The following is a 14,105-nucleotide window of genomic DNA, read 5'->3' on the forward strand; positions in this document are numbered from 1 at the left end:
CCTATCTGTGCCCCGGACTATCGAGTCCCCAATTACTATTGCTCTGCTGTTCTCCACCCTTCCCTTCTGAGCAACTGGGACAGGCTCCGTGCCAGAGGCCTGGGCCCCGTTACTTACCCCTGGTAAGTCGTACCCCCCCCAAGTATCCAAAATGGTATACTTGTTCTTGAGGGGAACGGCTGCAGGGGGTCCCTGCACTGGTTGCTTCCTCCCAGTCCCCCTCACTGTCACCCATCTATCTGCCATCTTTGGAGTTACTACTTCCCTAAAGCTCCGATCTATGACCCCCTCTGCCTCCCGAATGATCCTAAGTTCATCCAACTCCAGCTCCAGTTCCCTAACACGGTCTTGGAGGAGCTGGAGATGGGTGCACTTCCTGCAAGTGTAATCAGCAGGGACGTCCATGGCATCCCTCACCTCAAACATGTTCGCAAGAGGAACATTGCACTGCCTTCACTGCCATCCCTCTAAAAGTAACCTTTTTAAAAAAAAAACTAGGTCTAAAGAATAGAACAAGCAAAATGCAGCACTTACCTACTTACCACAACGGGTCTTATTATTAGGTTAGAGGAGGAGGGCGGATGGGAGGCACTACCTCTGTAGTGCCTCGGGTTCCTCTCCTGCGTGCTTTTATAGGGGAAAAAAACCTACACCAGCTTCCAGGTCCGTTCTGCGCTTTTTTAAAAAAAAACTTTCAAATTTAAACCGTTAAACAAACGTCACCGAGCCTTCAAGCAGCTACTGCCAAACCGCCCTTACCTGCTCCGCTGAGAGAGTGAGGCCTAGGCCTTGGAGCTGTGCGCTTTTATAGGGGAAAAAAAACCTACCCAGGTAAGCTTGCGCAACACCAGCTTCCGGGTCTGGTCTGCTCTGCGCTTTTTTTTTTCAAAAAACTTTCAAATTTAAACCGTGCCATTAAGTTGGGTCAGCCAAGATAATCTCGAAGATTATTTCATCAAAGCGAGTAAAACTGTGAAACCGATTTTTCTACATCTGCTTTTCGGGATAATTAACTGATATGGGTAATTTTGACTCCTTCAGAAATAAAATTTGAATGATTTGATAATTGCATTCCTGATTTATGGTATCCATTATGCACACTCACACAAAATCAAAACCACCCCCATTCCATTTGTAATATTAGATTTTGGGATTCTTTGCTATGTCTACCTCTGAGATTGTGTGCTTTCTGTGTCCCATCATTGATCCATCTGATCTATCTATATTTTTTGCATCAGCCTTTATAACAACCATTCTTCCAAATATCACCTTTGACCTCTGGATTGGTCTGCATGACACAAACAAGGACTTCCAGTGGCTACAAAAGGAACCATTGAAATATGTCAACTGGGCTCCAGGGGAGCCTTCAGGCCAGCACACGTCCTCTGCAACCAATGAGCTGGTAAGTTGCTATGCAGATGATGCCTGAGTGATGTTATCAGGTGATTAGTTAATGTTCCTCTCCCTGCTCAAACTCTCCCTAACAGCATTTTGGCTGTATCTCCAACACATGGACTGCAACAGTTCAGCAAGGCAGCACACCACCATCTTCTCAAGGGCAATTCAGAATGGGTAGTCAATATTAACCTGGCCCATGACACCCACATCTTGTGAAAGAATATTTTTTTAAAACTTTCCTTCTCTAAGCTATTGTGCAAACCCCATTTCTAATTCACTTGTTCCTTTCTAAGTTTCATGGAAGAACTTCTCCCCTGATTATCTCTCACTGATGATGCTGCTGGCTCTCTTCCCACTTTGGAAACACTGTGGTGTAGTATCTGAGCAAGCAGACAGAACTGCAATGTGATGGTTCAAGACGTTGAGAATACTATAGGAGAATAGTAAAGACAAAGCGGAAACACAAACTCAGTTTACAAGATACAAACCTGAAATAAAGTTACCAATAACGAATGTAAGATAGTCTTGTTAAAATGACGCTATGCATTCATGTGGCATCTTTTACAACTGCAGAACATCCCAAAGTACTTCACAGCCAATGAAGCATTTTTTGTAATGCCAGTCCCTGTTGCAATGTAGTTAATAGAGCAGACAGTTTGCACACAGTCATGTCCTACGAACAAATTATTTGCTGGCTTAAAGGATCAATAGTGTCTCGAGCACCTCTGCTCTTTCTCAACATATTATTACTTGATCTTCCACATCCACTTCAGAGAGTAAACAAGGTCTATGTTAAAGTCAATTCTGAAAGTTAACAAATTCAAGAGTTACTTCCATCTAGTATGGCACAGTCTGGATTATGTGAAGAAGTCTTTCGAATGAGATTTGAAACCCCACAGCCTTTGACTCAGAGGCAAGAGCACTACCACCTGAGCCATGGTTGACACAGATAAATTTACTTCACTTTTCAACTCCAATATTAACTAATCACTGCCCTGCCCACCTAGCTGACATAGGTGTGCAGCCAGTAACCTGTCAGTCACTGCAAATTGCACTGCTGGTTGGTGACTCAGCCTCTTGCCTAGAGAGATTATATTTGGTTCTAGAGTTGCGAGAGATTGAAATTAAAGTGAGTACTAAGCTGCTTTTTTATTTCCTAGGTAAACTGTGCTGTGATCTGGCATGCCTTGCATCCACAGTTCACTGGGCGCTGGGATGATCGGAGCTGCACAAGGGATAAGAATGGCTTCATCTGTCAGAAAAACAAAGGTATGATCCAGTCAAACTTCAGCAGCAAAACATGGGAATTGGAAGTCCATCAGACCTGTTGCACCATTTTGCTTTTCCAGGTCTTTGTTGTTCATCCCAATTCCTGGCCTCCCTTCAATCCCTTCAACACGTATTACTTATCAAGTGGGTGTCATCTCCAATCTTAGCAATTCAATTGATTTTATACCTAAAACCTGGGGATATTGTATCAGGACTTTGACAGAGAAAATGCAACCAGGAAATGGGTTATTTAATCCTGTTCATATTGGCACATACACTCTGTTCAAATATTTAAACTGCTCTGGTCCAGTTACGCTTCAATCACCCTCTCCTATCAATCACTAACCCTGAAAGGAACTCAACAGCCCTGCACGTCTGTGTGACAAATTTCACTTTTAATAAAATGTAATGCTTTATTGACATTTATAAAAATTAACTGTAAGCAAATCAAAATTATCATCATATTAAATGCAACACAATTCAATTTCTTGCAGTACAGTAAGAGGTACTTCACTGCTATTCTTTCTTAGTCTCATCCTGAAGCAGCTGATCTAGTGTTGGATCTTCATTTCAATGGGGTTTTTTAAAGAACTGGTTGGCTAGAAGTGCTCAGCTTCTCCAGACTCTGTCCTTCAGTGTGTATGGCCATTAGAATATTTGAATTTGACCACTATCATTACATTCCTGAAATCACCGCGCACACACTCGTCTTCCCAGTTGTAGAAGGTGAGACTGTGTAGCAGTACCAGTAGTATATTTCTAGTGTTTCAGAACTCCACCAGTTCCTATGTGCTCCAGGAACATTGTTGTTTTCCAACAGTTAAATGCCTTTTCCAACCCCGCATGCTATTTCAATTATGGCAGAATGGCCAGTCACTTAACACATGGGGGGATGGCTGAGGCAGCAAACAAGCTCACTGTTGATGGTGAACCCAACTCTGAAGAGGCATCGTGAAGCCCTTTCAGAAGAAGGTATTCCCACTGCCTTATTCCTTCAGTTGGTCTCACTTAGAACACTTGAGGTCGAAGTGCGTGAGTTCCTGAGCTGTGACTGTGGTTCGGCTGCTGAGTCAGTCACTGTTGGGGATGTCCATGACACCCTTACATTTCAAGTCCCAAACTTCATTTGGGCTGACGGAAGATGCCCAGAGGTGAGGTTTCCTAACTGGATCTGGTCATTGCACAGTGACCACAACACATTCCTGACAGAGTCATTCTTGGCCCAATGGCAAAGAGGTCTCAAACATTTGGAGACTAGATTCTGTTGTGAGGTATTAGCCAATAACCAAACATGAGGCTCAGTTGGAACCTGATGTCAATCAGTCATAATTACAGGATTCCCAACTTACAAGCATTTGTACTTACGAATGCAATCCCATACAGAAACATAATTGTAAATATCCACAGCGCTTATTGTACTTTTATATTGTACTTTTTGCTCTTTTTATTTTGTCCTTCTTTGACAATATTCCAACTTGCGAATTGACTCTGGAACAGAATCCATTTGTAATCCAGGACTGCTTCTCCAATATACATTGACAATTCAAAGCAAATATTCTCTGGTGTAAATAGCCTGAGAGGCTTTCCGTGGTTTTCAGCCCCTCAGGATACTATGGTGGAAGGATCTCAGACAGTGGCTGTTCCCACATCGAGCTACTGTGACAACTGCCCCGAGCTTTAGTGTATCACTGAACACGTAGTCCTTGAGCTTAGAATGTTCCATTTTACGACACTCAACTGTTCTTTGCACTCGAAGACAAAGAAGTTCCAAGCAGGTCAAACAATATCTTTCATCATGTTGATGTTAATCCAGCAGCAGTTTATTTTGTCTTGATATCTGGTATACAGCACCAAGTTCTGAAGTCTAGTTAGATGAATGCTAACAAACAGAAAATAGATCACAACCATGGTCAGGATCTACCCACAAAGCTTCTGACACATTGTGAAGCTTAGTTAGAGCAATAATCCCAATCCCATACTCAACTGGTTTGGTCTGAAAGCTATCAACACACAGCCTGCTATTGGAAGCAGTTATTATCATAGTGACCATAAAACCACTGTCTAGATTACAATGGTGCTGGAAAAGCACAGCAGGACAGGCAGCATCCGAGGAGCAGGAAAACCGACGTTTCGGGCAAAAGCCCTTCATCAGGAACAAATAATTTATCTTCATTTCCTCTTCTGTTCTTTTATAATTATCAGTTATTTCCTGATGAAGGGCCCGAGACGTCGGTTTTCTTGCTCCTCAGATGCTGCCTGACCTGCTGTGCTTTTCCAGCACCACTCTAATCTAGATTCTGATCTCCAGCATCTGCAGTCCTCACTTTCACCTACCGTAATACCACTGTCAATTGTCATTAAAAATCCATCTTGTTCACTAATATCCTTTAAGGAAGGAAATCTCCCATCCTCTGGTCTGGCTTACACATGACTCCAGACACACACAGCAATGTTGTTGACTCTTAAGTGCCCTCTGGCCAGTTGGGAATGGGCAATAAATGCTGGTTCAGACAGCAATGCCCACATCCTGTGAACAATTTTTTAAAATTCAGACTTAGGTGTTAAAATGCTGTCTGTGTTCTAATACAATATTTTAGCATTCTACTGGTTCTCAATGTGTACTGTCCATTGTCCATACTCTGAAAGAGTTGTCCAGTTTATTTCCATGCCCCTAATTTCTCCACATTTTCCCATAAATTGATTATTTTTAAATGCACATCCCGAATTTCCTGTGGAATCTGATTCCTCAAAATTATCTGTTCCAGATCTTAACCCTCCATGTGATATAATTTATCTTCATTTCCTCTTCTGTTCTTTTATAATGATCAGTTATTTGAAATTGATATCAACTGTTACTGACTACTCAATATATTCAAACCCTTCATTGTATTGAATATCTCCAGCAGATTTCTTCTGTGCTGTAAGGAGAACAATCCCTCCTCGTACAATCTCACCATGAGCTGCTGTCCCTCATCCCAGGAATCATTCTGTTAAATCTCATCAGCAGTCTCAGTAATCCAGTTGAAATCTAACCAGTGATTTATGAAGATTTACAAAAACCTCCTTGTATTTGCATTCTGCTCTTCTATTCAGAAAGCCACCAATCTGTTATAATATTCTTGCCCAAGAGAAAACTTGCTGCATCTAAGTGGGATTTCAAGTTTGGGGGTCATAGAGATCTACAGGAAGTTCACATAATTATTGTTTGAGAGCTTGGGCTCTAAAGTGAAAGAATAATCATTTTATTGGAAATTACAGGAGTAGGCATAGTTTGTAGTTTTGTAATGTGTCTGGATATTTGTTTTATGTAAGGTTTTTAAACTCTTGAGGTGATCAGTTCAATACATTAGAGAGAAAAGAATGGAAAGAGGGGAAAAACTGTGTGTTGCCGAGCTAAACCAGAATCATCCAGAAGAAGAGTCAGTGTTTGGGTTCATTCAGAGAGAAGAGGTCACTAATTGCACATTAGCAATTCCCAAGCAGTTTGAGCTGTTGATGAAATTAGGAAGTTCCACAGCCTCTTTATTTGTATACTTTTGCGTATTTGTCACCTTGAAACAGTGAAGCAAACCACCCTAGTGGTTTGTGCAAAGTAGGAGTGAGACAAAGCTGTCCAGTCACTCACCATGTTAAATGTCTTCTAGTTAATGAATAAATGGCACTGGAGAGCATGGGGTCTGTAAAAGTATTTGCAGTATTCCATCTCACAAATGTGTGTTGATTGAAAAAATAAATTACATTTATGTAGTGCCTATTTTAACCTCAGACAATGAGGTACTGTACTTTTTCAAAGTGCAGTTGCCAGTGTAGCCCATGAGGACTCGGTTTGTGCACAGCAAGGTCTCATAAGCAGCAATGACAACAAATTGCTAACACTTTTCAGGTATAAACATTGATCAGGCAATCAGGAAGTGCTCCTCAGTCCTCTTAAAGTTGTGCCAGGTCACCTTCCACTGAGGTGACCGACGGGTCCTCACTTTAATTTATGTGTTGGCACCTCAGCATTGTACAGCTGCCTCAGTTTTGCATGGAGGACTATCTGTTTTGATTTTCTGCTTCAGTCTCAAGAGGTAACAACTCAGAGGCAAGAGCCCTGCCACCTGAACAAGAGTTGACTCAATTCACACCATTATCCACTGACTTTGTTTCCCCACTTGCAGAGTGCCCTCAAGAAAATAGCAGTGAGGCAACCTTCTGAACAAATGTTGTTTTTTTGTTACAGCATAGTTGGTAAAATATTAGATTTGTCAGCAGCTTAAGTAACAATTAGCACTATTCACTTCCATGCATCATTTATGAGGACCCCAGGTTTCAATTTTAACAGGAAAAGAAACTGAACTGAATGTGCTCCCTAAAAACTAACACAATTCCACAAAACTTGTGTCATTAATGTTTAGAATTTGATAAAAACCCAAACAAGTGCTCTTGATTGATTTTTAGACAGAGTTTATGATTAGATTAGATTAGATTAGATTACGTTACAGTGTGGAAACAGGCCCTTCGGCCCAACAAGTCCACACCGACCCGCCGAAGCGCAACCCACCCATACCCCTACATTTACCCCTTACCTAACGCTAGGGGCAATTTAGCATGGCCAATTCACCTAACCTGCACATTTTTGGAATGTGGGAGGAAACCGGAGCATCCGGAGGAAACCCACGCAGATACGGGGAGAATGTGCAAACTCCACACAGTCAGTCGCCTGAGGCGGGAATTGAACCCAGGTCTCTGGCGCTGTGAGGCAGCAGTGCTAACCACTGTGCCACCGTGCCGCCCACAAATGTTTATGTTGAATTTAAGGCTGGTTTGGGAAATTACTCTTCAACTTTTGTTAATTTATATTTTAATCTGGTAGGTCTGGGCATATCTGACAAAGTGAGAATTTATTAACTATCCTCATTGTCCTTGGACTGAGTAACTGAGAGGACTGTAACATTTCTTCTCTACAAGACATTAATGAACCAGTTTGGTTTTTGTGATCATCTGACAGCTTTATGGTTGCTTTTGTTTGCGATTTTCAAATTCATAAAATGCCACAGCAACTCATATTCTTTGCATTAGTTTATTAATGTTCTCAAACATGGTTTTTCTGTTCATGGCAACATAGCTAGTGCTGTTTAGATACTGCCCAGTACTCACAGCAGCGGGGGCCATGTTGCGGGGTGGGGGGTGGGCGGGGAGGTGAATACTGTGACTTTGCCTCTTCTTAGAGGCAGCATGTTCCTTTGTATATTCCTGTTGACCCTAACTCTCTGTTCCTACACAGACCTGTCTCTACCATCAACACCTGCCAAGTTCCCACCACCCTTGACATCCAAGCTGAGTTACATGAATAGTACCTACCGAGTTATCCAGAAGCCTCTGACTTGGCAGGAAGCCGCCTGGCTCTGTGAGACCCGGAATGAAACTCTGGTCACGGTAGTGGACCCCTATCAACAGGCATTCCTCACACAGGTTATGAACAACATCCGACTGCCCCTGTGGATCGGACTGTCAAATGAAGAGGTAACTTCACTGAATAAGACTCTTTTCTGGATTTTACCTTATTGATTGAAGTGTAAAGTCATAGGTCTCTTACTTTTACTACGTACATGGCAGAAAGATAAATGCTACAGGTAAAATAATTTGAAATGAACTGATGCTGACATATTGCAATTCCTGATTTCCAGCTTAGTCACTACAATTTGGCCATCTGTGCAATAAAAGTGCCTGTGACTGTGAGCTGATACAACTGTGATCATGATGATGTAATGATCCCAGTTATAGGAGAAAGGGAAACATAAAGAGATTACAACACAAAAATGACTATTCAGCCCAAATAATATATGTCCATATTTATGCTTCAACTTAGTTTCTATACTCTCCCAATCCTCTTCTGGTAACAGACCTTAAGGATATTTTTAACCCAAGCAGACAAGATAGATTTACTGCTGATTTTACAACAAATTTATCCTCCACTCATTTCAAAAGAGCAACAATGGGAGGGTTTTTGAAATTGACAATGGTGGGCTGTGAGAGAGAGGGACAGGACAAGTTTGAGAGGATCAAGAGGACACAAGGAGAGGAACAGGGAGTCTAAGGGCAATTGGGGAGAGAGTGGGAGAGTGTTGGGGAGGGAGAAGGCTGAATGTGAGAGAGATGAGGGGGAACTGGTTTGAGAGGCGTAGAGAGTAGATCTGTGTGTGAGAGGGACAGAGTGGGGAGCTGAGTGAGAATGTTGAAGGAGGTGACTATAGAAGGAGGAGCCTGAGTGTGAGAGGACAGTAACTATGCTAAGTAAGAGGGGCAGGTGGGTAATGGGCAGGTGTATGACCTGGGTATATGACATGTCTTACAAGTGGTAACCCATAATAATAAATGTTACATTTAGCAAATGTTGTTCAAACCTTCTGATCTGTTACAAACCAACATCCAAATGAAGAATCTGCCAGCTGTTGATCTTTGTAATAATATGTAGTAGAAATAAACGCGTTGTTCTTGCAAAGAGCTGTCACAGAAACGGGGTAGAATGATTTTGGCACATGCAATCTTATCCAATATGCTGTTACCATACTGAATAGTTTACAGTTTCACGTATTTGTTGTCTCCAACAAATTTTCTTGTCACACTCTTGTTGAACAGTGCTACATTATTCTACAAATAGATAAAGAGACGCATTGTGCAAGTTTTTCATCTTGCACTTATCAGGACAGATGCAAGAATATCAGACTTCAAAAGGAACAACAATTTATTCTCTATGAAAACAGCTTGCTAATTAGTTGGTGAGTGGATTCTGTGCTGAGGCATTGCTATGGAGAATGCACTAGGGAACAATAACATGATGTTGTGTTCAAGATGGAAAGATGTTCTGCCTACCACACAAATGAGTAAGGTGGTATATCAATTTCAAGCTGGTGTGATGCTAGGTATTAGGCTCTATGTCCAAACCATGGATAGATTGTATTAAACCTCTTGACTGTTGACAACTGTAGGATACTAACCACACATAACCTGCCCATGCTTGCAAAACTCATAACATTGCCTCCAAAATTAGATGTCATTCCTTGATACGATGGTACTTACTGAACAATCTAGAACTGATCAAAAATTATACTAATAATTAATTTAAGATTTTCACATGGGCTGGTGATGTGATTCAATTGCTTACATATACTCATAATCAGCACTCTTCACAGGATAAAAGTATTCAAAGTTTGTGAGAAGATTTGTAGCTCGGGTGCTCGTTGTTGAGATTCTGTTCGCCGAGCTAGGAATTTGTGTTACAGACGTTTCGTTCCCTGTCTAAGTGACATCCTCAGTGCTTGGGAGCCTCCTGTGAAGCGCTTCTGTGATTTTTCCTCCGGCATTTATAGTGGTTTGTCTCTGCCGCTTCTGGTTGTCAGTTCCAGCTATCTGCTGCAGTGGCCGGTATATTGGGTCCAGGTCGATGTGTTTGTTGATAGAATCTGTGGATGAGTGCCATGCCTCTAGGAATTCCGTGGCTGTTCTCTGTTTGGCTTGTCCTATAATAGTAGTGTTGCCCCAGTCGAACTCATGTTGCTTGTCATCTGCGTGTGTGGCTACTAAGGATAGCTGGTCGTGTCGTTTCGTGGCTAGTTGATGTTCATGGATATGGATCGTTAGCTGTCTTCCTGTTTGTCCTATGTAGTGTTTTGTGCAGTCCTTGCATGGGATTGGTTTTGCTCATGCTGGGTATCGGGTCCTTTGTCTTGGTGAGTTGTTGTCTGAGAGTGGCTGTTGGTTTGTGTGCTGTTATGAGTCCTAGTGGTCGTAGTAGTCTGGCTGTACAGAGAACACCGAACGGAGAATTCACCACAAAGGTATACAGGAAAACCACACACACAGACCAAGTCCTAAATTATGAAAGCAACCACCCCAACACAGACAAAAGAAATTGCATCAAGACACTGTTCAAAAGGGCCACAACACACTGCAGCACACCAGAACTACTAAAAGAGGAAGAAGAACAATGTATTCGCCAAAAACGGATACCCACGCAATTTCATCAACAGAGGCCTAAGGGAAAAACTACGGAATGAGGATATTCCACAACCCAAAGGACTAGTCACGTTACCATATATCAAGAACATTTCTGAACTGACAGCCAGACTACTACGACCACTAGGACTCATAACAGCACACAAACCAACAGCCACTCTCAGACAACAACCACCAGGACAAAGGACCCGATACCCAGCATGAGCAGAAACAACGTAGTGTACAAAATCCCATGCAAGGACTGCATAAAACACTACATAGGACAAACAGGAAGACCGCTAACGATTCGTTTCCATGAACACCAACTAGCCACGAAGCGACACGATCAGCTATCCTTAGTCGCCACACACGCAGATGACAAACAACATGAGTTCGACTGGGACAACACTACTTTTATAGGACAAGCCAAACAGAGAACAGCCAGGGAATTCCTAGAGGCATGGCACTCATCCACAGATTCTATTAACAAACATATCGACCTGGACCCAATATACCGGCCACTGCAGCGGACGGCTGGAACTGACAACCGGAAGCAGCAGAGACAAACCACTATAAATGCCGAAGGAAACATCACAGAAGCGCTTCACAGGAGGGTCCCAAGCATTGAGGATGTCACCTAAACGGGGGACGAAACGTCTGCAACACAAATTCCCAGCTCAGCGAACAGAACCACAACAGGATAAAAGTATATCCAGGCATTGCATATTTTCAGTTAAATAAAGGTCATACTTCTGGCCAATACAACTGATAAGGTTAATGTAACATCACGGAATTTGTTTTTACATGTGTGTCAACCTGCAACTGTGCAGATGGCTTGAGGCTGCCATTCCTACATCAGAAACACACACTCCATGAAACAACAGCTTGAGGTCACAGTTCCCTGGTGCATATTCCCTGAATCATCTCACTAAGCTGGAGTCAACTTGCTTTTTTTAAGTTAAGGAAAATCTTTGGGTTAACTGTTTTCTTGTGTGCTCGCCAAACAAACACTTCAATGTACTAAACTCCACTTGCCAACAAACTAGCACACTTTTCTTATGCAGTGTCAATTATTATTAACATTGAAATTTGGTATTCTTGCGTCTGTGTCCTGATAGGTAGGAGACAAAAAGTTTTAACAGCAGGTCTCCTTTTTTCAACAATACTGAAATTCAGTCATACATAATGCCTATTTATTCAACAATTTATGTTCTGACCCATATAGTCAGGGTCTCTGATACTTTGTTATCAGATTTGTTGTGGTGTTTCTTTCCCACTGGTTGGTGAGATGACAGACTGGAGTAGTCAGCAGGATTCTCTAATCGATCAACATGATTTGCCATGTAGTAATGTTAGCTTTTCTCATTGCTGCATGTTCTGAGGCACTGTTGGGCCATGTGTGTTGTTATGGACCGGACAAGACCAGACCACACCCCAAAAAAAAGTTTTGTGAGAAGATAGCCTGGGCCTTAACTTTTATATTTATTTAAAAGCAAGTGCAATGTGTTTTGAACTAGATGTAATTCAATTTGTCCACCACTAGGCTTTAAGTACAACACAGTTAAAATACAAAAAAAAGGAAGAATTGAACTGTTCCAATGTAGACAACATCCCACATACCTTTTGGCAAAAACATTCTGGCAACACAGTTCTGGCTCTCATTTGCTGTCTCTGTCCAGACCAGAAGAAAACAATCTGCCCGTTTGATCTTTAAGAAGAAGTCTTGCTGTCTAAAATTTCACCCTAGCTGCCAGCACAAAACTTCAACTACTTGGAAGCAAAACTAAAAGCCTTCATGCATTTACGTGAGCCCTTATCCCACCTTCTGATTATTCTTTTGCCTCATTTTAAAAAATAGACCCAGGGAGAACTCAGAATCTGTTTACTAACTGCCTACCTGAAGGAAACCTTTCAGCACCACTGTGACAACACCTCTCTGCACGAGAAACAGCACTGAACACCTCATAGTCTTGTCACAGCGTTCACCAGCAACTGCATTTCAGTGATATATATTTTTGTCCTTGCAAACTGACTCCACCTGACCCAAACACCTTACCCCACCCCCCTTCCAATTCTTAGCCCTTGCCCCTCTGCTGTTGAGGATGGTACTGGTTCACAACTCGGCCACTGACCTTGTCAGCCCTCACAACACTGTGAGGGTAAGTTTAGCCTCACTCATGCAAGAAACTCTCATGATCAGGTGGAGCACAGGTTTGACACTTCCCCACTCATATCTCACCAATAAAGAAAAGCTTGAATTTATACCATACTTTTCATAACCACTAGATGTCCCAAAGTACTTTACAGCTGATGAAGTTAATTGGAAATCTAGACACTATTGCAGTGTTAGTTGTATTGGCCTCTTAGATGACTTGGTGTAAAACAGATCTGTTCCCAATTCCGTTAGCTTTCCAGTGGTTGCATTTTATCACAAATACAGTTCATTACTAACTCCTCAAAGTCACAAATGCAGATCTCCACTCTGTGTTAAATCTCTACCATTTGGAGCACCACCTAACCATTGATGCATCTCAGTTTCAAAAAGAAACACAAAGCCCCTTGAAGTTGCATTATGCACTGAGCGTTGTCCCTGTCTGTAAAGTATTACACTGCAGATTTAAACTGAGATGTTAGTTAGGGAAGGGGGTGTGGGTGGAGTGTGATTTTGATGCACCTAAGAGGAATGTTGTTCATAGTGTTTCTGAGTTCAGATTTAAATGGGCTCACAATCACAAATCTTACAATTAACACTGACTGGTTACATTTGTTTATTTTCAATTGATTGTTTGTTCATTCCATAATCTCTCTACAATTACTAAATCTGTTGTGGTACTGTTTTCCATTCATGATTGTCTGCCAATACCAGAAAGTTGAAGGAAGATCATTTTGTTTCATGGAGATTAAACTTGAATTTCTAGAGACTCCTAGTCAACCCTGGAGTATTAGCAACCTTAGTCCTTTTGACGGTTTCTCCTTCTGTCCACTTTCTCCATCTGCCACTGACCTCCACGTGTAGAACTGCATGGGACACTATTAGACACACTCTCCAGTTGAGACCCAGCCCTGCAATCCCAACAGAAGGGCCATCATGTTTAGTAAACTCACAGATCTACACTGGCTCCTGGTCAAGCAGAATTACATTGTAAACTCTATGAGTTCCCCCTAACCTATTAGCTTCTGAGAGACACATCCACCTCAAGTTCTGGCTGTTTGCTCATCCCTGATTTTAATCACCTTGTCATTGGTGGTTGACCCTCCCTACACCTCTCCTCCATTTGTTCATCATAGTTTGCTCTTTTAAGACATTCCTCAAAAACTACCACCATTACTTTTGATTATCTGGCCGAATGTCTCCTTATATGGCTCAGTGTCATATTTTGCATTGTAATGCATCTGTGAATTATCTTAGGTTGTTTTACATGTGAAAGGTGTTAAGTCCTAGTAGTTGTTTCCTGTTTCTC

The 14,105-nt window shown here is 41.9% G+C and overlaps 1 protein-coding gene across 1 annotated transcript in view; it reads left to right on the top strand.

Annotated features, from left to right (window-relative positions):
• Positions 1–14,105, top strand: part of LOC122539641 (C-type mannose receptor 2-like) — a 267,205-nt gene that overhangs the window by 224,961 nt on the left and 28,139 nt on the right. The window contains exons 20-22 of the mRNA XM_043674640.1: positions 1,239–1,402; positions 2,559–2,667; positions 7,934–8,172. Coding sequence (XP_043530575.1) covers positions 1,239–1,402; positions 2,559–2,667; positions 7,934–8,172 — 512 coding nt within the window. The remainder of the gene's footprint in view (positions 1–1,238; positions 1,403–2,558; positions 2,668–7,933; positions 8,173–14,105) is intronic.

This window comes from Chiloscyllium plagiosum, chromosome 33, assembly GCF_004010195.1.
Source record: "Chiloscyllium plagiosum isolate BGI_BamShark_2017 chromosome 33, ASM401019v2, whole genome shotgun sequence".
NCBI classification, from domain to species: Eukaryota; Metazoa; Chordata; class Chondrichthyes; order Orectolobiformes; family Hemiscylliidae; genus Chiloscyllium; species Chiloscyllium plagiosum.